The sequence below is a fragment of the Geotrypetes seraphini genome, chromosome 19, assembly GCF_902459505.1.
Source record: "Geotrypetes seraphini chromosome 19, aGeoSer1.1, whole genome shotgun sequence".
Taxonomy (NCBI): Eukaryota; Metazoa; Chordata; class Amphibia; order Gymnophiona; family Dermophiidae; genus Geotrypetes; species Geotrypetes seraphini.
In genome coordinates this window covers 26,293,835-26,308,977 of record NC_047102.1, presented here as the reverse complement: position 1 = coordinate 26,308,977, position 15,143 = coordinate 26,293,835, and the positions used below count along the sequence as shown (strand labels likewise).

The window sequence follows — 15,143 nt, the reverse complement described above, 5'->3', positions numbered from 1 at the left end:
TTTGGGATCAGGAAGGTGTTGTAATGTCTGACTATCTTCCAAGGGGCCAATCAGTTAATGCAGAATACTACTGTAACTTGCTGTGCCAATTAAAGGAAGCACTGAAAAACCAAGGACAGGGAAGTCGTGGAAAGGAGTTCTCTTTTTGCAAGACAATACACCTGCTCACAAGGCTGGCAAAATGATGGGTGTTTTGACGCAGTTGGGGGTTTCAGAGCATAGACCATCCACTCTACTCACTAGATCTTGGTCCATCCGACTATTTTCTATTTTTAAAGCTTAAAAACAGTATGAAAAGGTGACAATTTTTGAGTGATTTGGAGGTGATTACAGCAGCGGAGCAGTATTTCAGTGACCAGACATCAGAATATTTTTTTTGGAAGGGTTACAGAAACTTCAGACATGAGGTGCCAAGTGTGTTGAACTTAGGGGTGAATAGGTGGAATAACTTGTAAGTTTCATGGCTCCTTTGCCATTCCCTTCTTGGGTGGGCTGAGAACGTTTCAACACCCCCCTCGTATGATAGAGAAATTTAAATAACTTTGTGGCATAAATGCAAAGGAGGCTGTGGAAAGAAGGGGTATAGGATAAAGGTAAAAGAGGATAGACTGAGGAGTAATATGAGGACATATTTCTATGTGGAAAGGGTGGTGAATGCAGAGAATGGCTTCTCAGTGGAGATGAGCTCTACCAGTAGCTGAACTAGGGAGTCACCTAGTTCATCAGAATTTGAGAGGTAGCAAAAGAGCAAGTAGAGCTTGTCAGGTAGATCAGCTGGACAGGTATCCCAGACACAGAGAGAACTGAATTGGCTGGGAGATGTAGCAGGAACCTCTGCCTTGACTCCTCACTACTATTCTTTCTCTGTAAGGCTGGCATCGCAAACGTGTTCAAACTGCATGGTTGTACTTCCCGACACTGATCTTGTCCAATGTAAGTATCGGGACGTAATGTCACCACGACTACATGCTTTGAACAAATATGCGATATCAGCTCTAAAGAGGAAGTGGAAGAGTGAGGAGGAGTCACAAGTAAGTTAGGGTTGACAGGATAGAGTGGAGGGATACAGAAAGGTGATTTGCCTAGATTGCCTGGCACTCTTGGACTGGCTCTCTCCCCAGGGTTTATTTTCTGCCAACTGCATATCAATCGTGCGACGGCACATTCTATAAAATCGTGGCTTCGGAAAAGGCAGGCACCGGAAATGCATGCTAGGGTTTTCAAGGCCCACATTTTTGGTGAATCACTTTATGATGCCCTCGTACAGCAGTTCCATAGTCGCTTCAGGTGCCATTTTATAGACACTGGTATAAAGACCTACATTTTCTCTTTTAAATTCTTTTTTTTCTTCTTTTTTTAAATGGTGTTTTTAACTTAAGGTGCTGTTTTTAGACTCTGGGCCTCTGTGTCTTACCAGTACATCAGAGAAGTGACAACTTACTTCAGCGGTCAGGTTTCACTCTGCACATCACCCTTGCTAGGGCTGCATATATTTGCATCTACATATCACACAATTCTGAGGCACCCTGCAAGATACTGCTTCTGCAGCACAGTTAACTTGACTGACATGAAGAGCAGGATACCCCCCTACCCTCTAACAAACAAATCCAGGTCTCATTTAGTGACATAGAACAGGGCTAGGCAATTCTGGTCATCAAGAGCTATAGGCAGGTCAGGTTTTCAGGATATCCACAATGAATATATACGAGATGGATTTGCATGCACTGCCTCCTTGTGATGCAAATCTAGCTCATGCATATTTATTGTGGATATTCTGAAAACCTGACCTGCCTGTGGCTCTCAAGGACTGGAATTGCCTAACCCCGACATAAAATGCTAAATAGGTGCTTCCAGACCATCAGGTCTTGTTTTCATTAGAATTGCATCATATGCGATTGGTTAATATTTCCTTTCCTTTGCAGTTCCGCCAACAGTGACAATTGTTACCATGCCTGAGAAGCTCATTCACCTGGAAAATGCCGTTTTCTCTTGTCAAATTACTGGATTTAAGCCAAAGAATATTAGAGTGGAATTTTGTTTGGAAACAAAGGATAACAGACATAAGTATATTTCAACCTGGAACAGTAGGGAAATAAATAGCCAAGTGAAGCTACGGGATGTAGACTGTGAGGAACAGGCCCGTCTTTGCCTCAGGGAAGGAGACATGTCTGAACTGGACTCTTACTTCCGAGTGGAGCCACCAAAGATTCAATCACACAGTGACAAGACCTTTAGCGTCACTTGCAATATTGTTGCAATTCTTGACATGTATCGGCATGATGATGCAAAGTTATCCATTAAGGTTCACCATTCAGCTCTTCCTTGTTCTGCGACAGAATATGTAATCTTAAGTGTTGCAGGAGGTAAGACCAACATTTCCATTTATTACTTGATATACCACAAATTAATCCAAAAGAGGGTATTTCTTCACCAAAATGTAGTTGGACTTTAGAATTCGTTGCCAGAATGTGTGGTGAAATCAGCTTGGTAGGGTTTAAAAAAGGCTTGGATCATTTCCTAAAAGAGAAGTCCATAGGCCATTGTTGAGATGGCTTGGAGAAATTCACTACCGTACTTATTCTTAGGATAAGAGGCATAAAATCTGTTTTACTACTTGGGATCTAGCTAGGTACTGGGTTGGCCACTGTTGGAAACAAGATGCTGGGCTTGATAGACCTTTGGTCTGTCCCAGTATGGCAGTTATGTGAGCCAAATATAGGATAATCATGCCATTGTGACATCACTGATGAGTTTGGCTCTTAGGCACTGGTGGAATGAGGCATTATGACATCACAATCTCAGCTCTGGAATGTTGTTACTCTTTGGGTTTCTGCCATGTACTTGGGACCTGGGTTGGCCACTGTTGGAAACAGGATACTGGGCTTTGATGGACCTGTGGTCTGTCCCAGTATGGCAATTCGTATATTCTTAAAAATTAAGTAAATTAAAGGAGTAGATGTAGACTAAAAACATGATAGGACGGAAACACCCGGAGAGCACACCAAGGCCAATTTACAATACAATTCAGTAGGGGTTTGGAATAAGATCTACTCTGCAGATTTAGATTGTAACACACACTCAGAGTTACAGGGCAGCCTTCATTCCACTTTGTAATTATTAAAAAAGAAGAACAAGTTTCAAGCTACAAAATTAATTGTCTCCAAAAGAGGATGAATAGGTTTGAAGCTTGTTGGAAGCCAGTTTCAGATGTGTTGCAAGAGATTCACATGAGGATTTTATTCTGGGGTTTCAAACTGGTCCATAATAAGCATCTAAGCATTTGGATAAACCTTTAGAAAATATTCTTAACATTTGTCAATCTGTTCTCAAACGAGGTCATGAGATTAAAATAACAGTACTAGGATAGATCATGACAAGATGTTTATTGACATTACAGAACAGCCCTTGACTGTCTCTGCTTTTGTAATCATACTCCTAAATTCACAAAAAAGCTTTCTTATAACAGAATGATGTATCCACAACCTCCACTGTTCGGAGGTTACAGTAATCGGAAACTTACTCCCCCAAACAGAAACTGTGCTTCACTGAAACACAGGGTGCCCACAGAAACACTCCTTGATTTTAAATGGTTACAAAACCAAAATTTATTGGAACATTATGTTACCTTTGAGACTACAGTTTCATCAACTCAAAGTTTCATATGCTATCTGTTGATTACATACACTCAATGTGCGCCCCAACTGTTACTCGGCAAACATTGATGCAATAATCGAGCTTGGACCAGACTCTCCGAAGCATATTTGGCGTGATCACGTTTATAGCTTCAGTGATGCGTTCCTGCAGATCATCCATAGTTGCGGGTGGTGGAGGTACGTACACTCTGTCTTTCACTTACCCCCAAAGGAAAAAGTCACTAACAGTAATGTCCGGTGATCTCGGGGGCCACTTGAGGAACACTTGGTCATTTGTTGTGTTGCATTGTCTGAAGGTTGTAACTTCTGCACCAATTGCAGCTTACAAGGGTGAAAGCGCAAGCGATTATGTAAGGTCCTGCTAACCGTGCTTTTTGGGACTTGTTTTTGCTGCCATCTTATTTATAAACATATTCCAATAAGTTTTGATTTTGTAACCATTTAAAATCAAGGAGTGTTTTTGTGGGCATCCTGTATACTGGAAGGAAACTGAACTAAAAATTCTAATTGTTTCATTCTCCATGGTTCAATGCACAGTGGCAGTTCCACCGCATGCAAAGTAAAAATATGGACATATGCTTGTATTTTTCACAGTTCCTCCAAGACTGTCTAAAATTCTGATACCCCATCACGTCGTTCATCAGGAGTTTTGCATGTTGACGTGCCCAATCAGTTGCTTCAAACCAAGGCCACTAAGCATCCGTTGGTTCAAGAAGCAACCTGAAGGAGAGGAGGAAGAACTTGTGGCTGTTGTGTCCATGAACGAGGCACTCACTCATGACGAAGTGGAGAAAGTACATGGGTACACTCCCAGCATCAGTGATGCAGTTCAACTGGAAGATAAGTCTTACTGTGTTTCAGCGATGCTGTTGTTCATACCAACCGCCCTAGAACATCAGAACAGTCTCTTCATTGCGGAAGTTTTTCATGAGGCGACAAAAACAAAGGCGAGAATGCAGACTTGGCTGCAAGTGTCAGGTAAAGTATTTCAGAGGAAAGGGGCATGGAGATAGATTAAAGTAGTGTGTCAGATGGAGCAGGCATAGAAGCACATAACGAGCATTATTTATTTAAAAAATGTATTATCTGCTGATTCCACCAGTTCTGCGTGGGTTACAATAAAAACATACATTTAAAAAAAAAAAAAATCACATATCACATCTTAAAGAAAAAAAAATCAGATCTCCCCTCAGCCGTCTCTTTTCTAAGCTGAAAAGCCCTAACCATTTTAGTCTTTCTTCATACGAGAGGAACTCCATCCCCTTTACCATCTTGGTCACTCTTCTTTGAACCTTTTCCAGTGCTGCTATATCTTTCTTGAGATAAGGAGACCACAATTGAACGCAATACTCTAGATGAGGTTGCACCATGGAGCGATATAGGGGCATTATAACATTCTTAGTCTTGTTAACCATCCCTTTTTTTTAATAATTCCTAGCATCCCGTTTGCTTTTTTTGGCCACCGCCACACATTGGGCGGAAGGTTTTATCGTATCATCTATGATGATACCCAGATCCTTTTCTTGGGCACTAATCCCCAAGGTGGACCCTAGCAGCCAGTAACTGCGATTCAGGTTATTCTTCCCAATGTGCATCACTTTGCATTTGTCCACCTTAAATTTCATCTGCCATTTGGACGCCCAGTCTTCCAATTTTCTAAGGTCCGCCTGCAATTGTTCACAATCTGCATGCGTTTTAACAACTTTGAACAGTTTAGTGTCATCTGCAATTTAATCACCTCACTCGTCGTTCCAATTTCCAGATCATTTATAAATAAGTTAAATAGCACCGGTCCTAGTACTCCACTGTTTACTCTCCTCCATTGAGGAAAATAACCATTTAACCCTAACCTCTGTTTTCTATCCGATAACCAGTTGCTAATCCACAACTGAACTTTGCTACCTATCCCATGACACTTTAATTTTCCAGGAGCCTCTCATGAGGAACTTTATTAAAAGCTTTCTGAAAATTTAGATACACTATATCAACCGGCTCACCTTTATCCACATGTTTATTCACACCTTCAAAGAAGTCAAGCAAATTGGTGAGGCAAGATCTCCCTTGGCTGAACCCATCTCATTAAATCATGTTTGTCTACGTGTTCCACAATTTTATTTTTTATAATTGTTTCTACCATTTTGCCAGCACTGAAGTGAGGCTTACCGGTCTGTAATTTCCCGGATCTCCCCTGGAGCCCTTTTTTAAAAATTGGTATAATATTGGCCACCCTTCAATCTTCAGGTACTACAGACGATTTTAGCGACAGGTTACAGATCACTAACAGCAGGTCAGCAATTTAATGTTTGGGTTCTTTTAGTACCCTGGGATGTATATCATCCGGGTCCTGGCGATTTATCACTTTTTAACTTGTCGATTTAGCTTAGTACATCTTCCAGATTCACCGAGATTTCTTTCAATTCATCTGCATCATCACCCTTGAAAACCATTTCTGGTTCAGGTAGATCCCTTACATCTTCCGTAAAGACCAAAGCAAATAATTCATTTAGTCTTTACGCTATGGCCTTATCCTCCCTGAGCCCCCCTTTTGCTCCTTGATCATCCAACAGTCCCACAGATTCCCTCACAGGTTTTCTGCTTCTGATGTACATAAAAAACTGTTATGAGTTTTTGCCTCTTTTGCAAGTTTCTCTTCATATTCTTTCATACTGTCTCAGAACGAGGAAGCTTGAATTCAGGTTACTTGAGTAATATATACAGGTTACAGGTGTGATATCAGAGGAAGTTGACAGGTGTGATAGAGTGGGGAAGTCTCTTGAGTTTACAGGTATGAGACCTCAGAGAACAGCCAGGTTGGGTTGCAGGTTACAGGTGTGATACTTCAGGGAAGGTTCAAGTGTAGGTTACAGATGTCAGAGTAAGGCAGCTTTAATATCTCAGACAATGTGCAGGCTGGGATACAGATTATGGGTATATTGTCTCAGTTCTGTGAAGTGCTGCCTTTAAATGTGTATAATAAAAGGAATCATTCTTTTTTAACAGTAGACATCAGATGAATTTGTTTTCTGTTTTTTTTCTTAGCTATGCCTATATTGGAACCTATAGATTCTTTTCCAAATACACCAAAAGCAGATGAAAGTGTGACATTATCTTGCCGTATCCACTCTTTCTTCCCTCAAAAAATTGAAATATTTTGGTGTAAAGATGGCACATCGATGTCTGAAAAACCTGAAAATGCCGAGAGCCTTGCCAATCAAACTGGCCTTTATTACTGCATCAATAAGATCACATTTGTGCCAAGTAGGATGGATCGAGGAAAGACGATCAGCTGCCAGATCAAGCATGAGAGCTCAGCGGATCCCATATGTGTTGAATGGCACATGACGACACTTAGTAAGATCACACTGAACTGTTTTCCTGTCTTTCAATCATCATTACTTCAGAAACTCAGAGGGGCTCTGTCTCTAGGAACTAAATGGAGCAATTATAGTATATGAAGGAGACTCGTCAGTGCTAAGTCAGTTCTGGATTTATTTCTGTTGCATCTATGGACTTATGCAGAGGTGTCAGCTATCTGCTTTTGCTAGACCTTTATGCCCTTTTCTAGATTGTCCTTTGAATAACTACCTTTTGCCTTGGCCTTGAGCTCTGGTTGTGTGTTCTCTCCGATGACGTTCACTTTCTCTTGTTGGTTTTCATTGTAATTGCAGTCTGTTTCATTGAAGAGGTAGAATTAAGTCAGGTTGAGTGGGAGAGGGAGAAGAAGATCCTCCATCTGGAGGAAAGAAGCTAGATCAAGGAAGGAGAGGAGCATCAATAAGAAGTGGTGTGTAAACCAGCTGTCACCAAAGAACTTTGATACCATGATACTTTTTACTTTATGCTCATAGACTCTTTGCCTAGGTAATTGACTGCTCATTACTAGATCTCCTTGCCCGTTTCTTAGCCCTTCCCTAGACTGTCCTTTCAGCTACCACCTTTTGCCTCCACTTTGGAATCTCCCAGGCCTTGTGCTCTGAGCAAGGCATATCAACTGAAGCATGTAGACCGCTTACCCTGGGTCAATCAAATCCTGGTAGCTATCAAAAAGGCGGAGTCCCATTGGCTATATGTATGACATTCCTGAACTTATAGCCTCAAGTTCTCTTAAGGAAAGCAGATCTGCAGTCCATAGCTGCGATTGAGCAAAACTAGAACTGACTTGGTCTACCCTTTGTGACATGGATATACTCGTTCCGGCCACCTTTAGAGTATTTCTACTTCTAGTACTATTACTACTATGCATTATTTCTATAGCGCTACCAGAAGTACACAGCACTGTACAGAGTCACAAAGAAGACTGTCCCTGCTCAAAAGGTCTTACAATCTAAACAGACAAGTCAGACAAACAGGATGTTTTGGAATGCAAGCAACTATGTTTCACAAGCCACACTTGAGTATTCTACCACAGTCATAGTCCACCAAGCTAACTCTTTGAGCATTATGGAATTAGATTTTGTACCTGGAGCTTAGTAATTAGATTTTGTACCTGGTTATTTCCAAAATAATTTGATTTGAAAGCACTCTAAACCAGTGAGGTAGCAAGGGTGAGTGGTGCCTGGGGTGGTGGCACCTCTCCCCCCCCACCGCGCATACACGCTCCTTCCCTTCCCTGCATCTCTTTAATTTTCCCAGCGTGAGCAGCACCAAGAACTTGTTACTCGTGTCAGTGTTGGTTCTCCCTCTGATGTCACTTCCTAGGCGTGGGACCTGGAAGTGATATCAGAGAGAGCCGACACTGACACGGGCAGCAAGTTTGTGAGGCTGCTTGCACCAGGAAAATTAAAGAGGTATGGGCGAAGGGAAGGAGCATGTGCGCACAGCAGAGGGGTTCAGGAAGGAGTGGGGGGGGGGAACAGAGAGATCAGCACCCCTACCAAGACAGCACTCGGGGTGGGGGTCCCTTACTACACCACTGCTCTAGGAAATATTAACGGCTCAGGGGAAATATTAACAATGAATGTGCTTTTTAATATCTATTTGTATTTCTTACACAGTGGTGTCCCCAAGAATTTCAGAGATCACAAGTGATTCTCCTATATTGGAATTAGGAAAAACAGTGACCTTAACATGTCAAATAGAGGACTATTATCCAGAAGATTGTATAGTGCAATGGAATAAAGAAAGAGGTGTGATAAAAACAGAAAATCCCACACTAAATCCTAAGAGTGGTCTTCATAGCAGTCAGACCACAATGACCTTCGTACCCACAATGAATGACCATGGAAGAGAAATTGTTGTGGAGGTCCTTCATTATGCGACAATGTTCCAACCCATACAAAAGAACTTCCAGATCCTTCTAAAAGGTAACATTTACATGTATTTTAATGTCACCCTTTTTTGGTTGAGAAAAATATCTCCAAGATTGCCAAAAGTGAATTAATTTCAGGTCTAATTGTTTCCTTAGAATTCCACTGGTAATAGGAAACCGTGTTTTGGATGGGAAAACAGAAAATAGGCAAGAAACTGGTTTATTTATAAATTTAAAAAGCTTCTATACCCTTAATTACAAGATGATAATTAAATTTAAGGATTTTGAGACCATATGATCAATGAATAGAAGTCTAGAACGACTGTGGGTGTCCTGCAATTAAAGAGTTAAGAATTGTTGTAGGCATCGTGGTTTTGCTGTGAGATCCAGGAGCTAAATGATAAAGGTAAACCAACATGTGACAGAAATCTTCAGTATTGTTAAAAAATTATTTTTTTAAGCCGACGCCTTTGTGCCCTTTGAAGTCAATGTTAACCTGTTCTAATTTTCATTTGGTTATTCAAAGTCTGATTTTACCACATTTTGACTATTGTAATTGCTTGCTAATGGGTGTTCCTAAGAAATATTTGAGATATTTACAGTCTACTCAGAACTCTGTGGCAAGGTTAATTACTGGAACTTCTAGATTTGAACACATCACTCCTGTTTTTAAAGATTTGCACTGGTTGCCAATTGAGTATTGTATTTGTTATAAACTGATGCTACTTGTTTTTAAAACATTGGCTGGCAAGAAACCTCCAGTTTTGTTAGACTCTCTTTGTATTTATCGACCAACATGGCACTTATGTTCTTTGAACAGTAATGCCCTGGTGGTCCCATCTGTTTGTGAAATTCAGCGTGAAGAATATAGGAAATCTGTATTCTACGTGCGTGAATCACAGTTATGGAACCGATTACCTGAGGGATTGGTGATGTTGAATGTTTCAAGGTTTTGTTGAAAATGTTTTTGTTTAGGGAGGTGCTGCCGATTTTCCAGATTTTTCTTCTTCTTTTTTTTTTATTGTTTTGAACTTTATTAAGTAATTACAGTTTTAATGTATTTATCTGTTATAAATCATGTATGTTTGTTGGAATCCATCTAGAAATGTTGATAGAGCGGAATATAATTTTTTTAAAAATACATTATTTAAGCCTGATGATGAATATCATGTCCTGAACAGGTGTCCCGGTAGTTTTGGACATTGTGTGCGAGCCAGAAGTTGCTGGGTACGGGAAACTTTCCACGCTCAAATGCGCCGTTTCTGGATTCCATCCTGAAAATATCACTGTGGACTGGTACAGAGATAATATGAAGATGACAGATGGCGTCACAACCACAGATGTAGAGAAGGACAGTAGAGGGCTGTTTAGTCTGTGTTCAGCTCTGACACTGGTCCCAACTGCTTTGGATTTTAATAGAACCATCTGCTTTCACGTGAATCACCCCCGTCTGCAGCAGCCTATCATAAAACAAGCAACGCTAGGTCTCGTGGGTAAGAATCATCTTGATAAATGCATTTGTTTCTTCTTAAGACAGAGATTCAACCTTGTTACAATGTTCATGACACAGTTTTCCCCCCAGATGTCCTGGAAATCCCCAAGTCAGTTGCGTTTTAAGGATATCCACAGCAAATGTGCAAAAATTGAATCTCTGGCATATGCAAAAGTATCATGAAGACCTAACTGGTTTGGTTGAATTTTATACTTTGATTGACCATCTGCCAAAATACATCTCTAAGAGGTCACAGGACAGGTGGAGAACTTTGAGAAACCCTGGATCATGGTCATTGGTGTAGTGAGGGTGAGAGGCACCTGGAGCAATGGCGCCCCTCCTCCACCCCCGTGCTTCTTTAATGTTCCTGGCGCAAGGAGCGACCCCAACCTGCTGCTCGCGCCAGCATTGGCTCTTCCTCTGACATCACTTCCTAGACATGGGTCCAGGAAGTGATGATGTGATGATGTTAAAGAGGTACAGGGGAAGGGAAGGAACAGGGGGGCGGAGAGGCGGCAGAACGAGAGGGCACTCTCTAAAGTTAAAAAGGGATAAATTCCGTACAAACGTAAGGAAGTTCTTCTTCACCCAGAGAGTGGTGGAAAATTGGAACGCTCTTCCGGAGGCTGTTATAGGGGAAAACACCCTCCAGGGACTCAAGACAAAGTTAGACAAGTTACTGCTGAACCAGAACATATGCAAGGTAGGGCTAGTCTCAGTTAGGGCGCTGGTCTTTGGGAACAGACTGCTGGGCACGATGGACCACTGGTCTGACCCAGCAGCGGCAATTCTTATGTTCTTATACTGGTGCCCCCAACAAGACAGCACCCCGGGTGGACCCCCCCCCCCTTTACTACAACACTGATCATGGTGTCTTTGATTTCTACATAAGTCAGTAATTTTTTAGTCTGTTTTATGAAAAAATCATTTATGCTTTTGATTTGGTCAGAAAAACAAACATATGAATAAAAGATCGGTTAAATGCAAGAGCATCACAGTTATTTATGGCTATTAGATTAACCATACTGGTAGAGTAATCATATTTTTTTAGGTACTGAAATAAGAACATAAGAATTGCCGCTGCTGGGTCAGACCAGTGGTCCATCAAGTCCAGCAATCCGCTCACGCGGCGGCCCTCTGGTCATAGACCAGCACCCTAACCAAGACTAACCCTACCAGTGCCTGTTCTTGTTCAGCAGGAACTTGTCTAACTTTGTCTTGAATCCCTGGAGGGTGTTTTTCCTTATAACAGCCTCCGGAAGAGCGTTCCAGCTTTCTACCACTCTCTGGGTGAAGAACTTCCTTACGTTTGTACGAAATCTATCCCCTTTCAATTTTAGAGAGTGCCCTCTCGTTCTCCCTAACTTGGAGAGGGTGAACAACCTGTCTTTATCTACTAAGTCTATCCCCTTCAGTACCTTGACTGTTTCGATCATGTCCCCTCTCAATCTCCTCTGTTTGAGGGAGAAGAGGCCCAGTTTCTCTAATCTTTCGCTGTATGGCAGCTCCTCCAACCCCTTAACCATCTTAGTCGCTCTTCTCTGGACCCTTTCGAGTAGTACCATGTCCTTCTTCATGTATGGCGACCAGTGCTGGACGCAGTACTCCAGGTGAGGGCGCACCATGGCCCGGTACAACCAGTGAAACCAGTACATCCAGTGAAACCAGTACATCCAGAGAGACTGAAGACTGTAGCAGGGGAATAAAGTTTTGACCAATAATCTAGCAGGTTGAAGATTTTGCTGTTTTGAGCACCAAGGCCCGGATTCTGTAAACAGTGCCATTGCCAGCGGCCGTCATCGTGTGCCAATCCCATGATGGCGCCGGGTACAGATTCGTGCTACCAGCAAAGGTAGGCACCAGAAATGTAGGCCAGGGTTTTCCTGGCGCCTACATATGATGCGAATTGTGCATCTGTAGGCATTTTAGGCCACCTAACGCCACTTCCAATATTAGCCATGCCCACAGTGGTGTTAGGCAGCCTAGGGAGGCATGATTCTGGCGCTGGTAGGTGCCTTGAAACTCAGTTAATAATGTCGTTACTGGCGCCATTATGAAAATCTGTGCCCAAATGGTTTCTTGAAAGCCATCTTGCAACAGCATCAAGACATACTTGTATTAGTGAAAGATCAGGGAGGTCAGACATTGTATTACTAAAAAATTGTTGGCATAATATGTGCTGATATTGAAACTTTGAATCAGTCAGTGAAGCAAGAGGACTTGTGAAACTATTAAAAAGAAGTGGTGACAAAATTGAACCTTTTGGGACACCACTAGATAGGGTGAATGAAGAATCTTTAGTGAAAAAAATATGTTTACAGCAAAATGGCCTTGAATAAAAGATGCAAACCAATTTTAAACTGTAATTGAAACCCCAATAAAACATATAGTTAATTGTGTCAAGGGAAATCAGTAAGGCATTATTTCCTCTTTCTAATTTTGGATAGGTTTTGCTGAATAATGAAGTCAGAATGGTTTCAGTGCTTATGACTGCACCTAAACCAAGTTTGATAGGGATGCAATTCAGAGATTTACTCCAAGTAGTTAGATAACTGCTGAAAAAAGTGAGCCATATTTCTTACATAATTTACAGAGCAAACAAACTTTACACACCTGTGTATTCCAGCTCCCCAAGAACAGTTGCTTCCTTTGGCCGTTCACTCTTCATACTTTTCTCCTCAGGCCCCAGCCAAAGTTCTCCCTCTTTGGGCTGCAGACTCTTAAAATGCCTCTCATGGAAATAAACCTTCAGAGCAAACATTGCTCTCTCTTCCTCAAGAAAAAAAAATCCTTCCTCTCTTTTTGGAGCCTTTGCTCTTAATGGCTCCATCTAGCAACCTAATTTCCTTGGCCTTGCCCTGTGGATTCATGGGAGATGCAGTCCCTCCTCGTGGCCATATTTGCTCAGAGTCCTCTAATGCAGTTTCCTTTTTCTTAAAAGAGATCTGGTTGACAGGGCCTGTCTCTCTATTAGGGTGGCTCTTTACCACAGTAAACACTAGAAAGCATTTTTATAAGTCATTTTCTATGTGCACAATGAGCTCTACATGCAAAAAGTGTTACAAAATAACACCATAGAACAAGGCGGCAATTTTCAAGGTCTAGTTGTCTGACAATTGCCATCTTCCAGTGCTGTTAAAAATGCATACATTGTGGGCAATTCGTAACTATGCACCACTATTTAGCTGCCTAGATACAGTGCGCTGAGCACTGATTCTGGAATGGAATCTGGACGTCATAATAGAATGTTGGCATAAATTGGCATCAATGTGCCTACATTTGCATGTGGCCATTTACGCCAGTTGTAAATGGAAGCACTTAAATGCAGCAATTTAGTGCATATCTTATATGCTCCGCCCCTGTGAGCATTCACCTTGCATTTATGTGCTAAGTAAGTTGTGTGCACCATTTATAGAATAGCACCGAGCATGCACCTAGCACTAGCAGTGCATATGTACGTTATCTGTGTAAGTGCTGGTATTTTATAAATTTAAGTGTGCAACTGGTGCATAAAATTTAGGTACCATATTATAGAATTAGAAGGGGTTGTGGTTGTGGATCAACACACCTACTTGTAGCCGCACAGAGAGGAAGTTATAATTTTTAATGCATATTTCAAGCAAAATTATACTTGCAAAACAGACAGGAGGAATGGACTGTGGGTATTTTGCACCCATGACAATTTTCACAGCACGTTTTTACTTTGAAACATAACACTTTATTTTTATTCCGCAAAATCTTCCAGTTCTATGCGAATAACAAAATAAAAAACGCTGCACAAACACAACACCCTCTCCCCCCATTTTACTAAACCATGATAGCGGTTTTTAGCACAGGGAGTCACGCTGAATGCCCCGCGCTGCTCCCGACGCTCATAGGAACTCTGAGCGTCTGGAGCAGCGCAGCTCCCTGTGCTAGTTTAGTAAAAGGGGGGATAGTGAGCTACAAAATCGTAATTAATATAACAAAACATATCAACCAGCCATCATTATTACTTCCCAATAAATATTTGAAACAAATAAGTCTTCAGTAACTTTTAAAATGCAAATACGAAACAGAGAAGTATTAATGGGCGAAACTCAGATTCCCAGTTAGCGGCCTGATAAGAAAGTAGTTTCCCATGACGTGTCTTCTAAACACAACCTTTGGACAAAGGAAATGTAAAAAAGACCAAATTACACCTTGAATGTATAGGAGTAAAAAAAAAAAAAAAATGCACAACACTTTGTAGCACAAGCAACCAAATTTAAAAATAATCCATGCTTCCACTGGGAGCCAGTGTAATTTGCGAAGGTAAGGCATTGCATGTTCAGTTCCGCCCAAATTAAAAACGAAATATGGAGGAAAAATAATCAAAAAGGAAAAACGTGAAAAAAAAAATCACATGAAAATAAATTACATGACATGCTTTCATGACATCTTTGTTATTTATACAAAAAATAATAAATAAACCTTTTACTCTTCTAATTAAAGGGTTGTGCTCAGAGATATGGAGGAAAAAGGTGAACGTATTCCCCCAAAAACCTCACAGACTTGAAGGGCTCTGGCCTCAGAATCGGAGCCTACGCACAGCAGTGAAATCACAAACTGAGATGATCCGCGTAGTTATATAGCTCCTGCTCCAATCATTGGCCAGTAATCACATTTTTTTTGAAAAATTTTTTTAAAGCAATTTAATAAAGCTTAAAACCCTTCCAACTTTAAAGGGATACTATACATATGTAGTAGCCAGGATTTGAAAAAATGTGAG

The 15,143-nt window shown here is 41.2% G+C and overlaps 1 protein-coding gene and 1 long non-coding RNA gene across 5 annotated transcripts in view; one reads left to right on the top strand and one right to left on the bottom strand.

The window, feature by feature from the left end:
- LOC117352195 overlaps positions 1 to 15,143 on the bottom strand; it is a 162,139-nt gene that overhangs the window by 88,056 nt on the left and 58,940 nt on the right. The gene's annotated exons all lie outside the window — the stretch shown is intronic.
- LOC117352186 overlaps positions 1 to 15,143 on the top strand; it is a 49,404-nt gene that overhangs the window by 25,217 nt on the left and 9,044 nt on the right. For all 4 annotated transcript variants that reach the window (XM_033928453.1, XM_033928455.1, XM_033928452.1 and 1 more), the window contains 5 exons: positions 1,923 to 2,363; positions 4,248 to 4,631; positions 6,693 to 7,004; positions 8,648 to 8,956; positions 10,083 to 10,394. In XM_033928453.1, the coding sequence (XP_033784344.1) occupies positions 1,923 to 2,363; positions 4,248 to 4,631; positions 6,693 to 7,004; positions 8,648 to 8,956; positions 10,083 to 10,394 (1,758 nt within the window). The remainder of the gene's footprint in view (positions 1 to 1,922; positions 2,364 to 4,247; positions 4,632 to 6,692; positions 7,005 to 8,647; positions 8,957 to 10,082; positions 10,395 to 15,143) is intronic.